Source organism: Phalaenopsis equestris, unplaced genomic scaffold (genome assembly GCF_001263595.1).
Source record: "Phalaenopsis equestris unplaced genomic scaffold, ASM126359v1 Scaffold000002, whole genome shotgun sequence".
Lineage (NCBI taxonomy): Eukaryota > Viridiplantae > Streptophyta > Magnoliopsida > Asparagales > Orchidaceae > Phalaenopsis > Phalaenopsis equestris.
The window spans coordinates 48,261,341-48,279,467 of record NW_018164444.1 but is presented as its reverse complement, the minus strand read 5'-3'; the positions used below and the strand labels follow the sequence as shown (position 1 = coordinate 48,279,467).

General features: G+C 34.6%; 1 protein-coding gene across 1 annotated transcript in view; it reads left to right on the top strand.

Annotated features, from left to right (window-relative positions):
• LOC110018618 overlaps positions 1-17,373 on the top strand; it is a 20,495-nt gene extending 3,122 nt beyond the window's left edge. The window contains exons 2-5 of the mRNA XM_020715984.1: positions 862-930; positions 1,862-1,939; positions 7,735-7,940; positions 16,960-17,373. Coding sequence (XP_020571643.1) covers positions 862-930; positions 1,862-1,939; positions 7,735-7,940; positions 16,960-17,066 — 460 coding nt within the window. The 3' untranslated portion in view covers positions 17,067-17,373. The remainder of the gene's footprint in view (positions 1-861; positions 931-1,861; positions 1,940-7,734; positions 7,941-16,959) is intronic.
• The last annotated feature ends 754 nt before the right edge of the window (positions 17,374-18,127 follow it).

The window sequence follows — 18,127 nt, the reverse complement described above, 5'->3', positions numbered from 1 at the left end:
AGCCTGTGATTGTGGGACTTTAGGTTTTGCGTCACACAGAATCCCATAATCGCAGTCCTCTTTCTGTCATTTGGCTTGCTTTATTATTTACCCGTTTTCTTTTTTTTTCTTTGATAACTCACTATACATTCAATTGTTCATGCTTAGTCAATGTTACATGTGCAGCTGTACTCTCGAGGAAAATTATTTTAAACTAAATTTATTTAATGTGTCATCTGCACAAAACTTTATTTCGTAGTCGACATATTTACAAAGTATATACTAATTCATTTTTAACTTAATTGCATCTTTCCTTGGAATGGCTTGACATTTTTTACGGAGGTTATTCATTGTTATTTTTAGGTTTACTAAGATTTTATGCCATGTTTTTTGTATTTCTTCTACGTTTAAACTTCCTATTTTGAAGCTGTCTTATGTTTCACAGAGTTTGTACTTGATATGTAACTTCATGCAACATAGTACTCTCTACCCTGAATATTCATTGGAAGATAAAGTTGTACTTGTAGTTGAGTTAAAGGGTTTTGTGATGATCCTTGGAATTAATTTGACAAAAAGGCATCAAATATATGAGTTTCTTATCATTGTAGGATATAGGAAGGATTTTATAAACATAACCTTGGATTTGTAAGGTATATAAGAATTTATAAAATCTAAATTCTCGATAATGTTGCACAAAGTTAAGCATGTTTAGAGAGAATACACAAGGAGGTTCACAAGAGGATGTCATTAATTTGTTACAAAATTCACTGAATTAAAATGATCATGCATGTGCGACATGAGGTGGAATGTTAGAATTCTCTAAACTTCATGTTTAGTTCTTTCTCTATTAAGATATCAGGTAATTTATCTTACTTTGTGCAGGGATTTGTCCGGAAATCAGTTTATTGGAAGTATTCCGGAAAGCTTAGGGTCATCAAATTTACAACTTGTGTAAGTATTGATTCTGTAAAGTGTTTTGTTTAGCTTAAACTATTTGTTAGTGCCATTTATTGTTGCCGATGCTAGTCACTGCTTTGTGACCTTGAAATTTGGAATTTATTCTTTCAAAATTTGTGCAAGTGGATGACTATGAAGCACAAACATTTACATTAAAAAAGGATATAATGCACAACATAATTATAAAAAGTTGGTTATTCCATGCAACGAACATGCTATTTTGTATATTTGATTACTATAAAATGTGAAAAAAATACATCGAATGTGATTTTTTTCTATAAAAAATAATTGCAAATTAAAATATAAGGTCATATTGATCATAGAAAAAGCTTACGCACCAATAAAAGTTTATTTTTTTAGTAACAATCATATTTCAAGATTTTATCAAGTGTGCTTAATTGTCAGCATTACACCAACCAAATGATTAATTGTTAAGCAAGACTATGTCAAAGTCAACATTATATTGTCTACAAATACTAAAACATAAATATAAATTTTTGAAATGTCCAAACATAAAGACATTGTTCTTCCATTAATTGGTTCAACATAATTGGCATAAAGATTGTCATCACCATTAAAATCAACTGTCTCTTCAATATATAGCATTTACCATCATCGATGGCAGTGTGAAGAGATGGAAATGTTTATTGAACAAAATAATTGTGCTTTTAAAGAATTTTTTTTTTGCTAAAAGAATCATAATGAAAGCAAAACTCGCAACCTTTTATATAATAGGCTAACGTCGAAAGGTGAAAAAGTGATTTGCAAAGTAGAAACGCAACTGATGAAAGATTTAAAAGATGCAAGAATATCAAAGCAGTAATAAATAAAATGCTGATTGTAACACATCTGTTTTGTATTTTATCTTCTTCAAAGTTGTCATGTTTGATTTGATGAAATATTTTCACTTCTTTCTGTAATGCAGCTTGTTAAACGATAATGAGTTAGAAGGACAGGTTCCAGAAAAGCTATATTCAGTTGGTGTGCATGGTGGAGTAATTGAGTAAGCACCTTGGCCTTATTTGTGTTTAATTTAGTTTCCCTGCTAATTTTTTAGTTATATTAATTATTGTGAGTTTATTGTTGATTTCCTCTTTTTTTTTCCTATGAATCAGTTACATGCTAGTATATTTGTTTATATCTACTTGAAATCACTTCTGCAATATTTGCAGACCACCGAATGACTAGTGTTTCTGTAAACGATGCCATATTTTTGTCTAGGATCAAATATATTTCTGCTAATGTTTTGAAAAAAAAATGTTCAAACCTGGTATGTAGTCTTATTTTGGAGACGGGGGACTGTTTGATTGAATTCTGTAGCTTCTTGCAGAAATTAATCTCAGTTAATTCAGAATGTTTTTTGTTTTTAATGTTTTCTTTATAACCGGCACAAGTTTATTAAAAAAAGAACCAGTAAATCTTTATTTCTTTTGTTATGATGGCCTAAGCCAATGGGTATTTCTTGTAATGCAATTTAAGACAATGACAGTTTCTTTGCTTTCCCTTTTCCCGGCTTGGCAACTTTTACTAACTCAACATATTACCCGCACCATCTGATTATCATCCATCCAATTGAAGACTACTTTGCTTTAAAAATGGTAGGTAATGGAGTGGGGAGCTCGTGCTCTCGGATCAAGTACTAGTGCTTCCTAAATATACAGTTCATTGAATTTATCCTTTTATGATGGTGATGGAATGTGGGTTTACCCATAGAATATGAATGATGACATGAATAAAAGATGATAACATTATTCAAGAGAATAAGAAGGCGTTATGAATGTAGTTTTGAATGAAGCTCACCAAGGGCTCTAGAGGAAGAAGCTACTAAGACTCACTTTTACATTGCATACAAGTAGGGGTGAGCATTCAGTCTGTTCTGATGGATCGGTTTTAAAATTGATCAAACATATTTTAACCAAAATCCCTAATCTAGAAAACTGAGCCATTCTAAATTTAGATAAACCGAACCGAAACTTAATTCGGTTTAAAGTGTTTAGTTATGAAAAAATCAAATTTTAATTGTTTATTAAAATTTGGTTAAGAACAAATATTATAAATGACATATCTTATTCACATAACATCAATTTGATTTCATGAATCCTCTATTTATTTCAATCAAATATTACATAAAATAATTTTTTTGATTTTTTTAGGTTATTCCACATGGAATTAAATTATAATAAAAATTTTTAATAATTTTTTTTTTCACTTAAATGAAAATTAAAACTGAACAGAAAATAAAAAAAGCAAAAACTAAATATTGAAGTTTTAAAAACCAAACCGAACCAACTAAACTTAATCAGTTTAGTTTAGTTTTTTGGTTTTGACCAATAATGCACACCCTACAAACAAGCAACATCTTACATAATTTCAACCTAAAAATGTTAAAGCCTACTTTCTAATACAACTCACTCATTATTTATGAAAATGTAAATGAATGATGATTGAATGAATAATTGTATGGAAAAGTAATGTTGAATTTGAACTTGAAAATTGAATCACCTCAAAGCTTTGGACATCCACATACATGTTAGGAAGCTTGTTTTATTACTTGAATATAGAATTTCTTGGTTGATTGATTATTCTTAAGATTTATTGGAGCTTTTTTAATGGACACTAGATATATCTACCGAGTGTTTATTAGACAAAGGAGATAATCATTTGAGGCGGCACAAAGCTCCAAGCCAAAAGCCTACCATCTAGATTAACGACACACTCATGACTTAGATCTTTAGATGCATTGCAAACTCATGTCTTTCTTTTTAGATGGATGAGGGGAAAACATTTTGAGTACTCTTACTCATTCAAGTTAATATTATGCCCAAAGTTGGGACAATTGAGCACCTCGAACATTGATCTCCATTCTTTCAGTTAGGTCGAATCGTTTACCTCCTCTGACTAAGTAGATTTGGTACCATGATGACAAGGGATGACAAAACCATTAGATCCTGATCGGGTTTGTCATCATTTTCCCACCATTCGCTTTAAGTTCTAAATGATAAATTTTATAATCTAAAACTCAATTCTGTTGTTACTATATGAATATGTTACGTCTATGCCTAGTTTAATGACAAGTTTGTCTTTTGTACGCCTAAGGGCAATTTAGTCTTTTATTATTATTGTTGTTGGGTATAAATAAATTTATTATGTTTAGGGATAGGGGAGGCCTGAGATTGAGTTGTGAGTCTTAGGTCTAGAGTTTGGGAGAAATTTCCTACCTTTCGAATTGTAGGAATTGGGAGAGATCGCCTACCTCTTGAATTGTAGGTGTTTATCTTTGTATTTGTGTGAGTTGTTTGGATTATAGCAATAAGAATTTCTATTTGCTCTAATTTATATGAAAATCTGTGTGGATTTCTATGTCAAATTATATCAAATTGGGAGAGATTTTTTACTTCTCGAATTGTAGGAATTGGGAAAGGCCGCTTAGCTCTCGAATTGTATGTGTTTATCTTTGTATTCATGTGAGTTGTTTGGATTATTGTAATAAAATTTATGTTTGCCCTAATTTATATGAAAATTTGTGTGGATTTCTACGTCAAATCATATCAAATTGGTATCAGAGCAACCATCACTAAGAGATCATCATGGAATCTCAGCCGGAGTGAGAAAGAATTGTTGGATGCGTGAGAACTGGCGGAGAAGCGTCAACGGATACCTTTGTGATCGAAACCTGCAATACAGTCACAGTCAGAGCTTGTTGGGAAAGAGACTACGCGGGGATGGCACCAAACATTCACCCGACTAAGTAGTGTCGTCCCGCATTTTGGAAAGATATAACGGAATCGATTATGGTGGAAGCTCCATCTGGCGTGCCCTAGTGCACCACTATAGTCGAGATCAACACACAAAGATCGCTTCTTACCAAACGCGATACTGTAGGGGGAGTCAGGATCACAGCTTACAGTGACGTGTACAGTCACTATCAGCGCTAGCTGGGAAGGCTCCGACGAGATTGCACAATAGTGATCAGAGCTATTTGGGAAGGCCGCTACTAGGAAGGACCCGAAACTCCCATTTTTCTTCTCTTGTTCTTACGCCGTCCACGCAATCCCGTTGCGATCAAAGCTAGCGGGGAAGGCAGCCGCGTGGAAGCAGCTGCAGGGAAGTAGCGTACAAAGACCCTAAATTTTGGTGATTCACTATCAGGCTTGTGCGGATTTGTGCATTATTTCACCGAACATGATTTCTGCCACTAGTTTTAACTCATAAACGTCATTTCACATACGAAGCTACAGGAGTTCATCACATTACAATCCAAAATATGCCAAACCAAAGCATCCCCCCGAACAAAAATAGAGCCACAATGAATGAAATTATCACTTATTATTAAAAAAAACCAGGATGTTGCACACATACCACACAATACTTATGTATGAATGAAAACTAGAAAGTTGCCCAAATCATCATTGTGAGAAAAGTTTTACACAGAAATAAAGCCAAATTATCCTTTCCAACAACAATATAATCACAAGAGATTGTGATAGATCAAATGGTACCAGTTGTTGGGTTGCACAATTAAAGCCAAAAGTTCATAATTTACATCAGTTTACTAACACAAAGAGGGGCAAACATATCATAAGAGCGGGACAACCTGCAAAAGAGTGTAGGCCCCCTAAAAATATTAAAGCAAATAACCATAGTAGGTTCCGCAAAGAACAAGGGGCATCTAGAAAACAAATTTCTAAGTAGCCAGAATAATGTACTACATTGAAATAATAGGTGGTTGTGAGTTTCTGAGAAAGTATTAAAAAATTTGCGACATTGAAAGAGTAGTATTTCACATATTAATTCAAAAAATGCTCAACTTTTGAACATAATAGAAAACAAAAAGAAAATGTCTGATCTCCATATTTTAACTTCATTACCTGTAGTTGTATTTCACTTACGCAAAACATAGTGGAGATTGATAAAATAAACTACACGACATATTGACAAGACAAGGAGATTAGCGTAGAAGATATTGGTGAGACAAGAAGAGTGGCAGAGAGGTTAGCAGATGAGTGGACAAGAAGCAGGTGAGATGAGATCGGGTGCGCTAGGGTAAGAGAGAAGAAGAAGGTGAGACAACCATGGGAATGCCCTAGGGCATGCACGATTCCTCTTTGCGAACTAGGCGAGGGGCGAGGTTAGAATAACGAACCACAGTGATAAGTTTATTCGCGAACGCGTAACATAGCCGTGGTTCCATGTTTGTGAATCTACAGTAACTTCAAACCGACGTTCAGGACTGCTCCATCTGAACGAACGAATCAAACACACCCAAATACGGTGGGTTCAAAAGCTGGTTTTGCTCAATCAAACACCCTTAATGATGGTCAGGTAGATGAATTGTCCTTATTGCATATGACATGGATCCACTACAAAGAAGCCTTCACTACAGCTTATCATAACGTAATTCAACTTTTAAAATGGAAATCATCCAAGTTTTCAAAAAATTACTCAAATTATTGCTGACCTAATATAATAGGAAGATTTACATACATTGCACTTAATTCTTATGTATTTACATATCTAACATCTAAACATCAATTTTTACATATATATATGCCACCTTACATATGCATGAAAAGATGTATTTCCCCTTTTAAGAGTTAAAATAGTGGTATTTTTGATATGAAAGTTTTAGTTAGTATAAATGTAAAAAGTCAAGTTTAGGTGTTACATATGTAAATACATAGGAATTGGGTGGTATGCATGTAAATTCCCTAATATGATATAAATGCTATCCCATAGATGCTTCTACTGACACTCATAAGGGGCATCAAACTACAGGAAAGAAAAATTCTGCCTCTGACATGCCATGAATTTGGAATCCCACGGCTTAAATCTTGAGAAGTTGAATTAACGAAGGAGAAAGATTAGATTAGGATCATTTTGTACTTGGCACCCTAAAAGGTGCCCTATAAGGATTCTTCCACACTCAGTTCCTCCTTAATCAGCATGTGTAGGTCTGTTCTACTAGAGGCTTCTCTTTCTTCATCTTATATATTCGACTTAACTTTATGATCAACTTCCTTAGTTTGCATTTCTTTCCTCTCAACATCGAAAGTAATCACACCGTTGTAACTCTACAACTTACTCGCGCTCCTACAATGGGGAATGAATCAAGAAATTCTTAGACGTTGTTTTGCAAACATGGGTCAACATACATCTCTCCATATCTATAATGCTGTAGAATCCCTCAAAGTATGCTTGTAGTGATTTTCGCATAACATCGAATTGCTGTTCTAAGCTAGCATGTATTGCAATCACGAATTTCTTTTGATATGTTTCTCTGACTTGTACTTCAAAATCAAATTAGGTTGCAACTTGCAAATGTTTTAAAGAAATTCTATGCTGTATTTGCTACTGTATTATATCACTTGTACTATGGATTTGCATTTGATTATGGTACTAGTTTTGCTTCACTATCATCATTTTATTGTAAGTCCATTTTCCGTGCTCTCTTATTTTTCATGAATCTTTCTTTTCATGGAAATGCTTTTTGAGAGTTTAATTTAGAAACCTTTCCATACATGGTGCAAAATTCTTATGTGCTTAAATATCTCACACCTAAACTTTTCTATTTACACTCAAATATTTGATGTCACCTAAAAAATAGCGCTATTATCATTTTTTTTAAAGTGATACATCTTCTCATGCATAGGCTTAAAGCACCAAAGTGCTATGTATGTAAATATGAAAGTTTAGGTGTTGAGATGTGTAAATGCATAAGAATCGTGTGCTATGTATTTAAATTTCCCTTATTAGCATTTCTCTGGCAATATCTGCGTTTTCAAGATAAATATTTTTCAGTCTCTCAGGGAACAATGGATTATGCGGAGTACCTTCTTTGCCACCATGCCCCTTCTTTTGGGATAAAAAGAAGCTTTCTACAAGAGGAAAGATTGCAATTGCTCTATCATGTGGGGTTTTCATGAGCATTGTATTGCTTGTATATGTGGCATGCATCAAACGGGGAAGGAATGACTATGAATTTGGGCCACCTCAGGATTTGCTTTGTGAGTATCATCTTTTAAAGCAGTAGAATCTCCAAATTTAATTTTTTGTATTATTAATATGATTTATCTGAAAATATTGTTATCTTCCATCCATATACTTATCCGACATCACCATTTGGGTGATCTTCTTTTTAACTCATCTTAGTCTTCTGTTACGGTGGCCTTTATTTTAGTGAACTCGGTTCTTAGTTATTTTAAATAGAAAAAAATTGATGTTCATAGGTACTATGTTTAAGTGCATGATGCATGCTCAGTTTATGTAAGAATTTTTTTCCATATTTCAATTGGATTACATTAAGGATCGACTTTAAGCCCATATCTTTTTGTTTTAGTTATAGATGCTCTTATTGGACATTTACAAGAGGATTTACCTTAGTGTATGTTTTTCACTGATGATATATTTCTTGTAGATAAGACTAGAGAAAAATATCAGGAAAAACTAATTATGGAGGTTTGCATTGGAGTATAAATGCCTTTCTTTGAGTAGGTCTAAAATTAAATACATAGACTGTAATTTTAGTAATAGTAGCTCTAATGACAAAGTTGTAACAATGGGTGATCAAATCTTTAAAAGGTGTGAATGGTTTAGATATCTCGGGTTTATTGAGCAAAGTGATGGTGATATAGATGGGGATGTTATTAGTAGAATTCAATTTAGTTGGTTAAAGTGGAGGAATGCATTAGCCTGTTGTGTGATAGAAATGTACGACTTAGATTTGAAGGAAAAATTTCTATGATGGTTGTGAGACCTGCGATATTTTATGGTGTTGTTGGCTTTTAAAAGAGAAGAATAAAATAAAGTTAAGTTTTACTAAGATGAGAATTCTAAGGTGGATGAGTGGCTTGACACTTTAAAATGTGAAATGTATCTAAATGTGAAAGGTTTGGTGTAATTTGTTGGTGTAGCTCCTGTGGCAGGCAAGATTAGAGAGAGTCGTCTTAGACGGGTTGGTCACATTAAACGTTGACCATCTGATGATCCGGTTAGGAGAGTAGATGTTTTAGGTTTTACTTATGCTTGGAAAGATAGAGATATACTTGAAAAGACTTGGGCATATTGTATAAAAAATGATCTTAATCTCTTAAAATTAATTGAAAATATGACATTCAATAGGATACAATGGAGAAAAATGATTCATGTAGCCGACCCCGCGTAGTGGGATAGAGGCTTGTTATTATTGTTGTTGTTGGTGGTGGTTTAGAAGCATTAATTTCAATGCATATTATGTGGGTAGGGTTTATATATTGACATTAATGTAGATCATCATCGCAGTAGCCTTATCTCAACTATTTGTGGCTAGCTTTTGAATGCTTATTCTTTGTGCATTCCAATTGAGTATTGCATGGAGTGATAACTTATTCGTAAATCATTTGCTCAACTTCGAGAAAGGTGGCCTTAGGTCTATCCTCTTTTTTCTTAGATTTATCTATTCATGCTATTGGTTATTTTTTGTCATCTTTTATATGTGCCGAAATAACTTGAATTTTTGCAATTTTAAGTTTCCTATTTTAGATTTATTCTCATTTATTCCTCTCTTTTTTTGCTGTAGTTCTTTTCTTTTGCTATTTATAGTGTTTTTGATAAGTTGTGATAGTAGGAATTAAGGGTCCGTTTGGCACAACTTACCCCTGTGTTCGACATTTTCGGGACGCCGGGGTAGCGTTTGGATAATGCGTTGGGGTCGGCGGTGAGCGAACGCGCGTAAGGGTTTATGTTAATATTCGTTCTTTCGTCCGCCGCTCCCATTACCCTGCGTTTTTTGCGTTTACTTATAGATTATTACTCGGCTGCCCTTCTATCTCGTCTCACCGTCGTTGCCCTAGATCTGCGTTCAGACTCCCCTGATCTCGGATCTGCTCCTCGATCCCGTGTTGCTGTCATTACCCTAGCTCTGCGATCGAACTCCTCGATCCTGTGCACCCCTCTGCTCTCCCATTTCCCGTCTGGCATTAGGTTGGTGGATCGAAAGTTGTTTGAAATTTTCACAGGTATCCCCTCTTCCCTGTAGAGAAATGCTATTTGTGTCGTTGGTTGGGATTGTATGAATTATGGTGAGTTGGGAAATGCTATTACTAGGATGCGTTGAGCAATGCTATTACCTGACATAAATTTTTGATCCTTTGTGTTACAGGGATTTATTCGTGCAATTTCTTCATACTTAACTGTTTACGAAATTTTTAATCTTTCATATTATAGGGGCAGAATGATCATTTATTCAACAACAGCTTCCAATAAGCTGTTCTGAATAAACTGCCTCAAACAACAAACCAGTTTATTCTAATATTATCAGAATAATCTGCTTATCAGCAGATTATAAATAATCAACAGCTGCCCCGAACAGACACTAAATTTACTTTAGCTTTTACTTATTATATAAGGAGAAGAGTTGTAATTTGATTATTAAGAAACAAGAGTATACAGTTGTATCTACTTTTCTTTTCGTGGTACAAAGTGAGGAAAGAATCTCTAGCTCTCTCCAGCTTGCAGGCCCTCCTCTGCTTACTCTTGCCGCCATCGGAGCCTATCCAATAGTTGTCAAACCCGTCCAATATCCAAAATCGCGACTATATCTGCTTGCGACGTTGGCTTCCCAATGGGTGTGAACCGAACCTGTATCGTGTCACTGTAAGTCGCAATCTCGTTGCTTGTGTCGAGATCGTCGTCTGCATCCAAATCATCTGATCGAGTGCTTTGTATTGCAATATTGTAAGCCGCAATCCGTTGTCTTCATCCAAATGCTCTAATTGTTGTATGTGGTCCCTCTTCTTAGGCGTGATCCTTGCAGGTGTTCCTTCCCTGCAGATGTTACTCTTCTTCCCCGACAAGCATTTTCTTCCATCAAATTTAGACCTCCAGACACAAGGAGCAGCCACCTCTCAGTCTTTTTGTTGATGACCCAGCTGTTCCCGAGCAAACAGAGGAGCCACATGTAACACCTAGTCAACAATCGACTCTATTTTGTGGTAGCAGTAGCCCTAAATGTCAATGGCTTATTATCTATGACCAAGTATGGGATGAAGATGTTTCGGTTTACTCTGTAGGTTAGTTTTGAATAAGAGACCTTGAATACTCTGTAGGTTAGTTTTGAATAAGAGACCTTGAATTCTACCCAAACAACCCCAAAATTCTCACTTTATCAGAAAACATAAACTCAATGACCATACATTCCTTAAATGATTCCAATCCATGTTTATGTTTATTTTGGCAAAGGAAAAGAGGAACATCTCATGGGAGAGGGAAACAGTTCTTGAGCTCACAGATCCTAACGATCACTCCATGAAGATCTAAGATCACATTATTATGTCTTGGTTATCAATTCTATGACCACAAAAATTTGAGGGCTTTTTTTTTTTTTGTTTTATAAGACAACACAAGATATTTGGGAAGAAACACGTGAGACTTAGGGTGCGTTTGGGGTGGCACAGCTGTAAAATATGAGTATGTTTGGGAAATCAGTTTCTCTGGAGCTGTAAAAAAGTTGCTGATGGAGAATCATGAGTTTGTTTGGGAGATCTGCTATGCTGCAGTTGTTTATGATGAGAAAGTTTGTTTTGCTTTTATATATGTAATATGTCAATATAATTGCAGTTTTCAGAATAATTACAACAAAATAACATAAAAGGATTCAAATACCAAAAAAATATTAGTACAGTGCAAAATACTCAAATATGTAAAAAAATAATCAATTATTTCATGTATATAATTACAAAAATGAGGATAACCACAATAACCGACAAGCCTAGAATTATGTTCATCTCATGCTCCGATGATCAAGTCTTCCGGACAATCTCCTCTTCATAGAAACATCTCTATTGACTCTATCACTGCCTGGAGCAAAGTCATTCTTGTCATCAACCCAGTGAAAATAATTACAATCTTTAGGTGTTATGTTTCTGAGACAACAATAAAATCTTCTCCCGTAGCTACTTTCCCTTTTTGATCATTGATCGACATACCGTGTGTTGCAGTAACAGGTTGTAACTCTCGAAGTACCTGATACTCTTGAACTCTTGTTTCCTGTGATTGTAAAACACTATGACTTCATTTGAGAAAAAATACACATGTGAAAGAAACATTAAAAAAATAAACAATTTTACAATAAAAAGAAAAGGTAATTGGCACTCATCAAGAAAACTACATTACAGATGCTAGAAAGATTCAAAAAATATACATACACAAATCCAACGCACTACTGAAATATGAATCATCAATAAGACATCAGCTTGTGATGTTATAAAAATAGAATTGATGCGTTCACCAAAGCATTAGTAATCTCTTCTCTTAATTGTATCATCTCTTGCACGTCTTCTCCCTCGGAAGTGTTGTATTCGGTCGTACTAAAGTCCACATCAGACACTAAGTGTCTGACCCGATGTTGGAATGCTTCCTCAAGCATTTAGGTAGGATCTTCATCTAAGACCCTAAAATAGATATCATCTCGGGATGAATACCTCTATAGAAAATTATGTAGAGTTGTTGTTGCAACAACTATCTTCACCTATTTTTTGATAGAGTACGTTGGCATATCTCGATCGGTTGCTCTCTAGATGACACTCCGTAATGACGATCGTCTTTTATTGAAGAATTCATTTCTCTCTCTATTCACTTGACTGTTGCACTCAAAATTAGGAAGGTGATACCTCGTGTTGAAAAATGATTTCAAGAAATTATGTTGCAATGGATATCCTGAATTGACCAGGTAACATTTTCCTGAATAATGACATCATTAGTGCATTTTCGAAAATGAAAATAGTTTGTGATGTCTAAAATGTAATAACCTTAGGGAGGCATCGAAAATTTGTATTCACACTGCAAAGTTGCAAATTTGAAACTTTTGCTATATTGAGTAGTTCCTTCCCAGCCAGCTATCATGAATGTAAAACACATGTTGAAATCACACACTACTACGATATTCCATGTAGCAGTCCCACACATTTTAATATATGCGATCTTCTCCTCATTGTCAACGCGTGTGTTGACATGCGTGCCGTCAATTACTCTTATGTAATTTTTTTTTAAAAAATTGTTAGACTATTATTTCTACTTTTTTAATTGTACTAATGTTAGAAAAGATAGAGATACCAATGCCATGTTTCTCGGATTATGACAAATTTCTTGAGGTGTTTGTGCAAAAGTATGGTCTAATTGTTTGACAATGTTGTTAAACATTTTCTCTAAAGAGTTCACCTTGATGTTGAAATAACTGTTAATTGTCTATGTGGAGTGTTGTAACTGTCGAGAAGCAGTACGAATGAACTCATTATGTGGCATAATGAAAAGTGTGATGTTAGAACTTCTCGTGATGTAAATCGTGAAGATCCATGCAAATTATATTTGGACTGCAATTCATGAAACAAATCGCAAAATATAGTTTTTGACATCCAAAACATATGATATGAATCCTGCTTGGATGAGCTTCGAGTAGTTCACCAACTTATTTTTCACCCACAAATGACGATGACACACACGGTGTCTTACACAAAATTTTCTGGTTATACTCATTGATGAGACAAACTGTGTTGGTAAGGACAGTTGCTCTCTCGACTATCTCTATTATTTCATTTTCATTTTGTGATTCCATTTGTCTAAAAAATGTATGTTGGAATGTAATAAAAAGAACAAGTTATGATGGAATTGCAGGTAATTGTTTAATTGACTAATAATGAAAGCAGTACAAATACTAAAATCCATAAATACCGAAACGCCACAGATAAATAAATTAGTCATTGTTCATCATGGAAATGTAAATTATTACAACAATAAATTCGAAATTGTAGTTACAAATTAAAAAAAATGCAAATAGCTAGTCTGATTATCTAAGAAATATCGAAGGCAGAGAATCCTCCGTTATGGTAACAATTTTAAGAAAGTCGCACGCTTATTTCGATTCTCTAGAAGTTTTACAACAATTAAATAGAAGGGCATGTCATCAAAAATCTCTGGAATAGAATCAAGTAGCTTGACACCTCTGTCATAGTCGGGTTTTCATGCAGAGTTGTGCGCTCTGTGAGATCTACTCGGATAAGTGTGCCTAACCAGCCTTCATTTTCCTTTTTTTTTCTTATGGGTCGAGGGTGCAGGACGTTTGGACTGACTGGGCTCCCCTTGCTTTTTTCCTTTGGTTGTTCTTTGTTGATCTCATTGGAATGTGCACATTCAGGCTCATCTAAATTCTGGGTGGGGTCCTCTCTTGTAGCCTAGACATTGATGTTTGCTGCTACAACACCAAGGAACATGGTATCTAGCTTCCCCTCTAGCTCCATGTCAATGCCAACACGTTTATCTATTTTTTTGCATTTAACAGGACCTACAATTAATAAATTTGATTTTAAAGAACCGAATTTCAAAATAATTATAGTTTAATAAAAGAGTATCTACTTATTGAAATTTTCTCTTGCCACCACATCTATGGTGCATCCACTGTTTTTCCTTACACGACCCCATTCTAAACCAGTAGCACCTCTCTTTAGCTCCTTCCATAAATTGATCCCATTTATTTTTCAATTGAGTTTTGTCGTACAATCAAATGTTTTTTTGCTTAAAAATTTTTCATAATATTTTGTCAACTTTTCTTATTGAAGTGTGTGGTTGGTCTAATGTCATATTCTACCTTTCTCAAGCAAAATCACAGAAAATTATCTTTATCTCCCTATCCTAAATAACAAATATCTCACATTTCTTTTGCTTACTCATTTGATATATCAATAAAAAAAGGAGGTCTAAATAATATTATTTAGCATGTAAGATAACATTTCTTAAAGACAAAAAAGATAAGTCGAAAAAAAGATTTCGAAGTAGAATTTGGTGAATTAAAGTTCTCAAAGAAGGCTTTATTCGGGATCACCAATGGTGCAATTTAGGCTTGAACACCATGTAGTTTCTGTGACAACTCTATATGGTTGATTTTTGAATCACGATTGATAATCAGTTGATTTATTGGTTTATTTTTTTTTATCATTGTTCAACAAAGCATTTCACAAAAAGTGAAATTTGTCACCAAAACAAACCTCAAAACCGTCAATGCAAAAAAACAATTGCACAAACCGAAGAAACGAACAGTTCCACAAACCAGTGAAACCAATATGATCAAATCAAAAACAAGAATCAAACCAACTTCACAAAATTCATGTATCAATACAATTTAGACATTGAAGCACTTGATATTCAAAGTCCCAATTTGCTCAACATAGTTATCAACTTCTACTTAACTTTTCCTGATTGAGCAGTCCGCGAAAAGGTGGCAAAAATGTGGCACCTAAACTCCGTAGTCGTTGTTTCGAGGACGAGAAGCGGAAAGAACGGGTAGCAAAACACGTCCTTATTCCAGTACCGAAAACACTGCAGAATTATTTGAGATTGTGACAAAACTACATGAGTTTCGACAAGAAGAGTTAAGTGTGACTCAATACTTAAACACACTTATAAAGTACTAGTTACAATTAGATATCTGTGATACTAATGTATGGAAATGCCCTCAAGATGCTATATTGTATAAAAAAATAGCGGAGAAAAGAGGATGATCAAGTTCTTGTTGAAATAACAACTTAAATGAGGTCAGACGAAGAATCATAGGGATAAAGTGACGCGGGAACTACCCAGGAGCCCTACTTCTATGATCTCTGCTGTAGTATCGCTATAAGAGCCGAACCGAGCATGTGTGCTGGTTCACGTGAACGGCATAGAGCCAAATTGAGCGGCTCGTTTTCAATTCCTTTCCAATTTTTAGTGAGTTTCCTTCTTTCCCTTCATTTCTTTCTAGTCCTTTTCTATATACATGTTGTATTAGGGTTTAGATTTGGAGATTTTGGCTTGAGTTTGCTTAGGACAGCCAATGGTGTATGTTTTCTCCTTTTGAGGGTTGTATCCGTGGGTTTGGGTGGTGTTCCGGCTCTATCTCTCTCCCAAGGCGGTGATTATCTTCCATGTCCCCCTCTACATCCTCCACACATCGCTCCTGATCGCCCTCCATTACTGCAGCCACCCCAGAACAACAACCATTGTTTTTCTGAAGTTTATCTCCGTTGCCACCTTCCAGAATTCACCTCTCTCCCTCCTGCATCTATTTCATCCACCTCTTCCACTCTCCATCACTACCTACCTGTTGTCCATCCACCCTCCCCTTGTCATTTCCGGTCACCCCCAGCTTTTCCAACTCCCCTTACCATTCTCCACCACTACCTAGCTACTATCCCAACCTTTCCCGTGCTGTCCTCGCTGTTCCAGCTGCGAGATCGGATATATATATTGCCGAACAAATTGCTTACCGAATCCAAGTAGTATTGGTCATGAGATTTTACATTTCTCTCAAATGCTTCAAGATTCATTCTTAATATCTAAACCACGCTCGATCGAACCGAAACTTTTACCATCCGAACATTTGCCAAATAATGGAGCCAAGCCCGTTGTTTTACATCTTTGGACTTAAAATCTGCTACAGTTTGTCAGTGTTTACTTCAGAAAATGTGTTTAAATTTTCCAATGCAATCTAAGGATGATTTACATACATGCTACTCAATTCCATGTCTAACTCTTAATTTCAATTCTATATACATACCAGCTTACCTTATGTATGAAAATGTGTATTTCACTTTTTAAAGTTTAAATGGTGGTATCTCTAATGTGATATGAAACATTTGTTTGGGGGGCTGGATTGAACATAAAATTCTTTTTTCTCTCCCTTCCATTTATTTTTTATTGTAAATTCAGATTTATTAAAACCAACTATTAGGTGGATTTAACGAATTCAATTTAACTATTTGATGGCTTTAACAAATTTAACTTTTAAGTAAATCCATAGCTATAAGAACCTAAAATAATGTGCTAAGCACATCTAATAATTTTAACTGTATTTAACTTCAACTGAACCAAACACTTTTGTAAATTTAATAGTATATGGATTTGATAAATCCTATTAAACTTAAATCTTCAATGCAGCCAAACACCCCCTTGGGTGCTATAAATATATAAAAAAAAATCCAATTTTTACATCTAACAAATCCCACATCTTTTACCTTCCAGCCTCAGCAATGGCTTCCAAGCGAAACAAGTACCAAAGACAGAAAATGCTTCTTGAGATGGAAACTCAACACTCTGATGGATTTGTGCCCCGCCCGAATCCCCACTGACAGTTTCCTGAACCATTTTGCTGAAACAATTTTCCTCATTCTTTGAAACTTTAGCTTCTCAACTGCAAATAACAATCTGCTATGATTGAACTGAACCTGAAGAATGGAAGCTCGGTTGCTCAACAATGGTTTTTTTTTGGCTGATACAGGTGAGCTTTTCCCTTTTTATTTTTGTATTACATAAATCTACTTGAGGATTGTAGAAGTTAGGTTGCATATGTGTACTATTATAGGTGAATTTCTCTATTAGAACAGCAGAACCTTTAAGGTTATTTGTACATTTGTTATCCTTGCTAGTTTGATTAGTGTTTGTCTCATAGTTATTAGTTTTGTTTGTAGATAAGTGTCATATAAAATTTGATTGTTTTTTTTTTACATATTACACTCGTCTCAAAATAAATTGAATTATTTCGGGTCGGTTTTGGCGGAGTTTTGATCCGAATGCTCTAATTTAATTTTGTCGTCTTTGAAGTGTTATTCAGGGGAGGAATCAGGTTATGTCTAGCGCGTAGATGCTCCTGGTATTGTGATTAGGGCATTTACTTGCATACCACCCAATTCCCATGTATTTACATATCTAACGTCTAATTTATATATATATATATAACATAAATTTAATGAAGGAATGATGTTGGGTCAACCAGAATAAGCACTAGTTATGTCAGGCTGACGACGTAAAACCAAGCGCTTTGTGTGAGGCAACCAATAGTTATCAGTTTATTTTTATTTTTATTTTTTTTTTGCGAGCCAAATTTTTTATATCACATAAAAAAAATACAATTTTAATATTTAAAATTTGAAATACTCATTTTTATCCATAGGTGGTATGACTGTAAAATTTTGAAATTTAGCAGTTAGATATGTAAATACAGAGGAATTGAGTGATATGTATGTAAATATTCCAATGTGATTTTGCCAAGTTGAATGATATATTTTGCAGTTATAACATAAATCAGTAAGGAGCTGATTTGAGGATAATGCATTTGTTTTTTTTTTTTTTTTCAAGTATTATTCAAGTAGTGCTCAAATGAGTACAGACCATTGCTCATAAATAAAGCTAA